Source organism: Perca fluviatilis, chromosome 20 (assembly GCF_010015445.1).
Source record: "Perca fluviatilis chromosome 20, GENO_Pfluv_1.0, whole genome shotgun sequence".
NCBI classification, from domain to species: domain Eukaryota; kingdom Metazoa; phylum Chordata; class Actinopteri; order Perciformes; family Percidae; genus Perca; species Perca fluviatilis.
The window spans coordinates 11,418,491-11,427,816 of record NC_053131.1 but is presented as its reverse complement, the minus strand read 5'-3'; the positions used below and the strand labels follow the sequence as shown (position 1 = coordinate 11,427,816).

Here is a 9,326-nt window from a genome sequence, read left to right as displayed (position 1 = left end):
AATATATTCTTGTAGATTTTTCTTTTATAGTAATGCATTCATGCAGAGCCATTTTGACACTTTTCTCAGATCAAATATTCAGCATTTCATTTTGGACAAAGAAAACTATAATTTTATAGAATTCTGGGTGGTATTTTTTTTTAGAGGAAGATAAAGTCACTCCTGAGCTGTCAAGAGAGACATGCCACCTCATACTAGGCCTGTTAAGATATCAAAAACAACAAAAGAAGAGTTAATTTTATATTTAAATGTTAGAATGTCAAATTAAGCTGCATGGAAATGACTAACCAAACTAACTCACCATTGTTGTGTACAATGTGCACACTAGGCCAGTGGCCAGCACTGCTCCCCATAATTCAAATCCAGTAACTGAAAGAAAACACAGCAACACATTGAACCACAGATCTCATCAATTCAGTCACTAGGTGAGAGTAAAATACATGATCTTTTCTTACCTGCATTTAATGCAAAGGCAGGGGTGTACACACAAAGTCCCATATATATAACCTGGCAAGTAAGAGACAAATCAGAAAAATGTGCTTTTCAAAAAAACGCCACCACAGTTGCATTTTTGATTTGTTCTAGATCCGAGGAGTAAATAGCCAAAATGTCCAGTGTTTCCAATAACAACTTTTCTTATACTTAGCTCCTATTATACTACTTTCCACTCATAAACAAAAAACGTAACATACATGTACCACACGGCCAAAAAATTGTTTCTCCAGTCAATACAACACCTGAGTGGAGTTGATAGACTGTGGTGCAGTTACCTCTCGATTAGAATACCTTGTCTAATTGACAGTGCACTACTGCCCCAACTGGCGGGAGGTTGAAACCAAACCAAACAAAAAACATAAAACAAAATGGCTCTTACAAGGCTTTTATTATGGTGATGCACCAATCTTATCCACTGGATTGGTTACGTGGTGATAATTACCATGTTTGGAAAAAAATGTTTGGACATTTTTGGAAATATGTTTATTTGCTTTCTTGCCGAGAGGGAGATGAAAAGATTGATATCACTCGTGTCTGTCTGCTAGATATGAATCTGTAAGAGTATGTATGTAAGAGTTTCAATTTTCTCATCCAACTCTTGTAAAGAAAGCAAAGATTGCGTCAAAATGTCAAACTACTCCTTTACACTGAGGGGGTATTGGTTAGACTTGACTGAACAACAGTTAAATACAGTTTCCTTGTCATGTCTAAATTCTGTGGCTCTATCAGTTGCATTTTAGTCACAGCTGGCAGCCAACACAAAGGAGACATGTTATGCTCATTCTCAGGTTCATACTTGTATTTTGGTTTCTACTACAAGATGTTTACATGCTTTAATGTTCAGAAAACATTATTCTCATACGGTCTTTCTGAATATACCTGTATAAACCCTCTGTCTGAAACACTCCGTTTATGCGCCTGTCTCTTTAAGCCCCCCTCATGAAAAAGCATAGTCTGCTCTGATTGGCTTGTTTGAAAAACATGGCGCACCTTTGGAAAGGTAGTTCTTAAACCATGGGCGGAGAGTCAGATGGGGGGCAGTATAATCTAATGAGCCTGCATTTGACACAGGAAGGGGAGCCAAATCTGAATGGCTTGTTGAATCCCATGTTTTCTGATCGAGGCAGCCCACAAAAAAACTGACCGGGTTGTCTTATTTCACAGTTTATTGGTTGGCAGGCATTCCAGATACCCAAATGTATATGCACAAGCACTGAAAAAGTGAGCGGTCTCCTTTAAGCTTTTAACAGCATGGCAATTCCTTGCCTCTTCTTACATAAAAATTATTCCACTTAGTTCTATGAAGTGAGATATGCAGATGTTGAATTTGGAAGAGAAATAGAACTGGTATCAGATCGGTACTAGAAAAAGTGGGATTGGTGCACCCTCACTTTGTTGTGTGAAATGTTGCACTCACTGTCTGAAAGATGAAGGTCAAAGTCCCACAGATGCGCACCGCTTTGCTGAAGCGCATTTCAAGATACTGTGAATCAAAACAACATGGGAACTGTAGGTCATGAAGGATACACACCATGCTATGAACTCTTAAATCAAAAACAAAAAACTGCTACAGCATACCTGGTAAGTGCTCGAAAGCCGCAGTCTGTACAACACAGGAATGAAAACATGAGCAGGAATGAGGAGGCCCAGAATATAGGCACAGCCGATAAACCAGTACTGAGTACCGTGAGTGTAGATTTCTGCTGGTACGCCTATGATTGCCACAGCAGACTGGAATGAGGCGATGAGCGACAGGGAAACAGGGAGACACCTCATGCTCCTGTCTGCCATCAAGAACTCCTGGGTGGTGCGCTGACGTCCGCCTGAAAGAGCATGGTATAGCCCGATGCCCATAGAGGCAGCAAGCAGGACTGCAAATATCACATAGTCAGCAACCGCAAAGTGCTTCTGGTAGGACGGGTCCATGCCGATTGTCTTTAAGTCTGGGCTGCAGTCGGAGAAGTTCTCCTGCAGACGCACAGTCAATCAGATGAGAAGCGTCTTTGTCCACACCCATCAGTCAGGAGAGTCCAGGAGCCTTGAAGAAAGAAAACACTGATTAAATATGTGTGTGTGTGTGTGTGTGTGTGTGTGTGTGTGTGTGCGAGAATTAGCTTTTCGTGGCATTTTGTAGCATGCTGTATAACTCTATCCAACCATTTTTATCATAAACAAATCACTTCACCTCACTTCACTTGATTGCTAAAGAAATAAACGTATACCTACACACCCCACGTACTCTCCTCATGCCCTGGATTCCCCTGAGCCGATTTAGTTCCTTCCAAAACAGATCGAGAGAAGGTGAAACCACTGCAGTCACCTAACCTGAACTGAAGCTGAAAAGCATTGTTACACGAGACAACCTCCAGTCTGTAAACAAACCGAGGTCACACAACCTTTGTGTCAACTTTCCCCTGCTTGTGCTGATCCAAAAATACTGGTTTGGAAATGGGAGGTTCAGGGGGGGGGGGGGAGGTGCCCTGCTACTCTGCCATCTGCTGCCTTTTAGTGTATACTGCACCACAAAGACAAGCAGCAGCAGCAGCAGCAGCAAGCAATCTCTGAGGAGTTTGAAGGTCAAACACAACAAATAGGGGTACATTTCAAAAATGTCCACTATACAGACAGGACAATTGATTTAAAATTCATTTGAACTCAAATAATGCCGTTATTGTGATTTGCCTTTGCCCATATAAAAAAAAAAAAAAAAGTATTTAATCAATAGTGAAAAATAGCCTTTGCAATTTCCCAGAGCCTAATTTGACAAATGTCTTGTTTTGTCTGATCAACAGCCCAAACCCCCAATATGCTCCGCTAATACTGATATACAACCAGAAAATCCTCTCATTTGAGAATCTGGAATCCGCTACTTAATAAAATCATCAGATTTTGCTTTTAATTGCGCGATTTCCCTTTTAGTTATTTAATGAGCATTGTTGGAGGGTGCCGGAGATTTTGTATTTGCAACGAATACTTATGTAACGGCTGTGCACATGACAAATAAATAACCTTGGACCTGATAAATTAACTGGTAGTAGGTACTACAGGAAGGAATAATGCAAGGATATTAATTCAAGGGATTTTGCTTGACTTGAAGAGATAATGGTGCGGATTCATAGTGGGCTGCGTAGGAAAATAAATCTAAAATGTAAAGCTGCTTTACTGGACTGAATATGAAGAAATGCGAGCAGAAAATAATATCTTATCTCAGAAAATGTAGTGAGAAAGATACGAACAAATGAAATAACATGAGACAGACTCACCTTAACACACCCTGTTGTAATCCGGGTTAGATTTACAATGCTGTTTACTGAGACATTCAAGAGCACTACGTTAGTTAAAACAACTTCTTTACGGCTAAAAGCAAGAACTGCAGACAATACACTATGCTCATTCTCCATACGATTAACTGTCATGATTGTATCTCTTTTGTTGTGTTCTTAAAACGTTAAATTAACCTACCACATGGCTAATCTCTCAGCCCATGCTACATGTGGTTGTTTTGACATCTCTTCCGGGGGTTGAAACTGGGGGCGGGGCTACAAATGATGACGCAGCCGCCGCCAAAATAAAAAAAAAAACAATTCGCAACTTGTACTGAATATTTTCATCTGGGAAGCAACACAAAATAAAGAAAAAGACTTGCGAATCATGGCTGCAGCGTCTACAAAAGGTAACCTGGATCGTGTAACGCTAGTTTGCCGGTGTTGTATGGCCGATACAGATGGCTGGGAGTAGTTTGTTTTGATGATCCGTTAGCTTAATGCTAGCTATTAGCAAACACAGCCACCAGAGTTTATGAGCCTACTAACAACGTTCACTTTTGTCGTTTGAGAGTTCACCCACTAGAAGTGTTTCCATTTTTCGCAGGTGTTTTGAGTCATCTGAGTCTGCTAGAAGTTCAGGCAAGAAGCCGTAAAACTCAACCTCAGCAGCAGAGTCGTGTGAAGGAGCTGAAGGCTAAAGCTGAAGCGCTGATGACCCAGAGAGACCAGCTCAAGGCAGAGATAGAGACACACAAGGTGACACATTGCTCACAGAAGTCACAGTATTTTCACAGTGTGGCATTAATAATTTTACTTACGTAAAGCATCTAAATACTTCTTGGATCACTGAAGATTTGAAGGACCTAAACAAAAACAAGTCACACTGTGTATCACTTAACTGTATTTATAATGCTGCACTTGTTGTGTTTTCTTGTTGGTGCTGGTTACACCGTGCTGCCACAGAGTCTCCAGAAACTGAGGGCATCTATGGACAAACAGTGCCCACATGAAGAAGAAGAAGAAGAAGAAGAAGAAGAAGAAGAAGAAGAAGAAGAGGAGGAGGAGGAAATGGCTGAAGACTCTGAGAACTCCCAACTACTGCGGCTGATGGCCAGACATACACAACTGAAAGACCTCCTGCATGCACATGACATCATTGGTACTCATGTCATTCACCCATTTATTATATATTTGATAGAGATATGTTTAAATAAATGGCATCAGATTATATATTTATAAAAATGTGTATGTCCCTTACTGTATATAGCTCAGATTATTTATCAATATGTCTTAATAGTCCCTCTTGATGTCATTCAGGTGGGTACAACGTCATAAAGACCCGTAAAGGTAAAGGATTGTGCGTGTCTTTGACAACGGCCTACAACGGCGTCTACTTAGAAAACTACAACCTGGAGATGGACCTGAAGCCCACTCTGAGGATCAGTCGTGATAACATTCCCCCGTTCATTCCATTAAAGAGCCTGGCTGAGCAGAGCAACATGCAGACCGACCTAAGGACTCTTCTAGACCCCCTCAGCCAACATCTCAACGCCTTCGCTGCTCGCAAGCAGCAGTTGAAGCTTGTTAAGGTACGTGTGTTTGTGTGTGTGTGTGTGTGTGTGTGTGTGTGTGTGTGTGTGTGTGTGTCATTATCAATATTAAGAGTTTCAAAAAAAAACACCAGATACTAATATGTCAGATGATACATTTTCTAATAATAAAATATACATTTTTGGCCAAGTTCACTCAGATTAGTCTGAGTAGTGAGAAAGATAATGCACAGAGGCAAGACATATAATATGACTGAACAGTAGAATTTATTATTAAAGTAGAGATTAACAGTAAATATAAATGTTTTATTTATTTTATACAATAGCTATTGTATGAGAGGTAGAACAATTAATTGATAAATTAATCCACAGAAATAATTGGCAACAGTTTTAACCTTTTGTGTTGTCAGCATTTTGGTCAGCTTAAACTGTGTTTAAATGTGCTCTAGAAATAAACTTTACTTACTTAACAAGAAACAGGGTTTAGAGAGCAGTTCTCAACAAAGTAAACGGAAGTACATAACCCTAGTTTTGTCCTTCGGGTTACTGGAAGGACCCGAAGGACAACACAAGGGTTAATAATCAACTAACTGATTAAGCAGTTTAAAGCAAAAATACCAGAACTTCCTTGGTTCTATGTTTTTTTTGGTTTTCATAGTAACCTATAATAGTAAATGTAATATCTTTGGGCATTTTGTACATTTTGCAGACTATAAAGCATTTATGTCATACAGTTTCTCTTTGCAATTCTGACAACATACTGGTTATGAAGCAAATGTGTATATCATGATGTATAATTGACCCACAAATATATCGGCCTCATAAAACCTGCAGTGATTTTTGCACATATCTGCACAAATTTAGATAAATCAAGAGCCAGAAATTAAATATTTCACTTGCTAATCTCTTATAGGAAGAGGAACTACAACAATGGTAGTTTTTTTTTCTCCATTTGTTCTGGTAAAATAACACACTGACCCTGTTGTCCTGCTTGTTTAAAGGAACTCCATAAGTCTGTGCAAGTGATGGAGAGTAACGCTTTGTGTTCGTTACTGGTGCTGATGTTCACGGTGCCGAGAGAGAAGACGGCTGTGCTCTGCTCACTGGACTACACGGACCACACCAGATGTCTTCCCACACGAGTCCACTTTGAATGTGAAGGTAGGATAGATAGATTCCTCAAAGCAGATGACTACAGATCTGTGTGTGTGTGTATCTATCTATCTATCTATCTATCTATCTATCTATCTATCTATCTATCTATCTATCTATCTATCTCTCTCTCTCTCTCTCTCTCTCTCTCTATTCACTGTAGACACAATGAGTGCTTCATGTAAGCCTCTGTATGTCTCAGTACAACCACTGGTTGCTGGCATTCTTCTTAACACTAGCGCTCACACAATTAGTCCATTAATATTTGAAAGAAGAAAAAACAAAAATACACCAGCATTTAAGAGAGTAAGAGGATGAATTAAAGAAACCTAGTTAGTTTGTTCAATAAGGTAGTTCACAATAATAAAATGATAAATTGATTTGCTGAGCTGGACGGAAGGCATGTATGAAATAATGCATTGGTGTCTGTACAGGAATAATCAAACTACATATTCAAAGGTAGATACTTCTAACAAATGTGATTGTCAGTTTTATGAACTTACATTTCCTTGTTATATTTGCGTTTTGTTTGTTTTTCTGCAGACAAGGGGCTTCCTGATTCTCCAGAGTGGAAGAGAAACGGCAGCCTTCTCATGGAGACTCCTGTGCACAAAGCTTTGCTAACCATGAAGAAGATGGGGGATATTGTGTAATTTATTTCCAAAATATATAATTAAACTTTTCTACATTTTTATTAAACAAAGTATGTACATTCTCATTGTTTATAATAAAACGCTGCTACAGTAGTTATACCTTTTTTCTTCTTAATGTTGCAAATGTAGAGGTATGAAATTGTGAGTAGACTCCAAAATTATGAGTTCCTTTACGGAGGTTTCACGTGTATTTCCATGTTGCCTTTGTCCTTGAGCATTTCTATAAACGCTGCCACCCTCTTGTGTAAAGTTTCCCTCTGAAACTGTCTCAGCCTCTCCATTTCCTCTCGGGTTTTCTGCTGTTGCCTGGCCAGCTCCTTTTCGGATATTGAGTCAATAGTTGCAATGTTTTTCATCTGCATGAGAGACACGCTGCTCTGGATGTAGCCTCTGCGTCTCACTGGGCTCGTGGGTTTGACTGACGGAGGCGGCGCTGATGTCGAGCGACTCTGCTCCTCCAGTTCACGTCCTTTGTTGGGATACTGGGATGTGCTGGAGTACGATCGTCTGCCATCAGATGTTTGAAATTTGCGTTCTTCGATTTCTTTCATAGCGATGCTGACTGTAGCTTTAGGCTCCACCACTTTTACCATCACTACCCTTCTCTGTTTATTTATCAGAGACTCTCTTCTTTGCTGAAGCATCTTGCGAGTGTACCGGTACTGTTTGTCCAACATGTTCAGTTTATGCTGGAGATCCCTGTCCTCCTTTTGGTTCAACACTTTGAGATCTCTCTGCAGCACACTAGCTCTTCTGAAGCTTTGATCCATTATATACAAGAGGGCTAGAGGGAGAAATATTGTTGTTTTTTAACCAGTGATTTCCCTAATTCATTCACTTAGTCTGTTAAAGTCAAGGAGGTTGTTTTCTTACCTGATTCTGTTCCCTAGAGTGCTGTGTTGTACAGGTGTGTTTGCTGCTATGGCTGTCTCAGCGTATGTAATATAATAGTCTATTATATTTGAAGTAAAGTGGATGGGATTGTTGGACGTGTACCGTCACATTGTTTAAAGAGATTACATTTCAAGATGTCCCTTATGAGTGCAGTCACGAGGCGTCCTGCACAATAACAATGACTCCCTTTGTGCAAGGTACTTAGGGATCATGTTTTGTCTAATTTTATGCAACTAGTACTTTGGGGAATAATGCTAGGACTTTCTCACATGATTTTTCAATAAGTTATATTTTAGATCGTGCTGGAATATTTTTAATCATATTTCAAGGATTTTTGCAATACTGAGGTCACAAAATGTTAACTTGGATACAAAATGTTCAAATTTACAATGCTTTTCTTGTTATTTTTAATTAATTGAACTGTTCAGTTGTACTTGTTTAATTTGATCTTCCTACATGGGGTCTATTCTCTGCTGAAAGAACAATTCACAATTGATTACTTGTTCATCTGCAACTATTTAATCATTCAAGCTGTTTTTGAACAACAACAAAAAAGTCTGGTTCCAGCTTCTTAAATGTGAATCTCTCCTTGTTTTCCTTGTCTTCTGCGATAATAAACTGAAACTCTTTGGGACTGCTGATTGAACAAAATTAGACAATTGAAGAACTAATGGGCATTTTGTATTGTTAGCTGACGTTGAATGGAATCAAAGGATAAAAGGGAGAAAAAATATTAATAATCAAAAATGAAAGATAGGGCTAACAGTGGCAGCCCTGTTCTCCACACTGCCAGGATCTGACAGATGATGAATCCCATAATTTACCTTTATTTAGCCAGAAAACACACATTTAAGTACATTAATGGCCCTAAGCAACCTAAGAAAACCAGCTTTTCTTGTCCAGTAGCTACCTATTCCTTTAAAATGCCTCGTCATGTGGAAGACAGACAGCCGTTTTTGTCGGTTTTTACGTGGACAAGACGAAAATGTAAAGTAATGTATTTCAACAGCGGGCGCCTCGCGGGCGCCTCCCGGCTTATGGAGCGACCTTTTCGGCCGCCTCCCGGCGTCCTTACCCCGAGAAAATAACGTTACATTTACATGTAAAAAATAACGTTACATTTACACGTAAAAAACGAGAAAAATGTCTCCGTGAACACGTATCAATAGATTAAGAATAACGTGGCCATTTACACGAACTGCCGTGAGACCGGGTTGGATATAATACACCAACACTTACCGCTTGTAATCTTAGGTATGCTGAATGATGGTTTAAATTTAACGCATGCGCAATCCCACAAATGTCACTGCTGCGCA

General features: G+C 39.5%; 3 protein-coding genes across 3 annotated transcripts in view; 1 reads left to right on the top strand and 2 right to left on the bottom strand.

Moving 5' to 3' along the window:
• The window catches only part of slc5a6b (solute carrier family 5 member 6), a 12,154-nt gene extending 8,148 nt beyond the window's left edge, over nt 1-4,006 (bottom strand). The window contains 8 exon segments of the mRNA XM_039786645.1: nt 302-369; nt 456-507; nt 1,913-1,978; nt 2,074-2,098; nt 2,181-2,500; nt 2,502-2,533; nt 2,722-2,773; nt 3,759-4,006. Of these exon segments, the coding sequence (XP_039642579.1) occupies nt 302-369; nt 456-507; nt 1,913-1,978; nt 2,074-2,098; nt 2,181-2,500; nt 2,502-2,533; nt 2,722-2,773; nt 3,759-3,911 (768 nt within the window). The 5' untranslated portion in view covers nt 3,912-4,006.
• Nucleotides 4,007-4,031: 25 nt separating this feature from the next.
• cenpo (centromere protein O) lies at nt 4,032-7,209 on the top strand. Its single transcript, XM_039786634.1, has 6 exons — nt 4,032-4,168; nt 4,366-4,517; nt 4,725-4,920; nt 5,079-5,350; nt 6,313-6,472; nt 7,007-7,209. Exons 1-6 carry the CDS (start codon nt 4,147-4,149, stop codon nt 7,114-7,116), a joined length of 912 nt encoding a protein of 303 aa, XP_039642568.1. The 5' UTR covers nt 4,032-4,146; the 3' UTR covers nt 7,117-7,209.
• Nucleotides 7,210-7,255: 46 nt separating this feature from the next.
• LOC120549614 lies at nt 7,256-8,690 on the bottom strand. Its single transcript, XM_039786644.1, has 2 exons — nt 7,990-8,690; nt 7,256-7,900 (listed from the first exon to the last, which is right to left on the bottom strand). The coding sequence occupies exon 2, from the start codon at nt 7,884-7,886 to the stop codon at nt 7,287-7,289; it is 600 nt and encodes a 199-aa protein (XP_039642578.1). The 5' UTR covers nt 7,887-7,900; nt 7,990-8,690; the 3' UTR covers nt 7,256-7,286.
• Nucleotides 8,691-9,326: the final 636 nt, after the last annotated feature.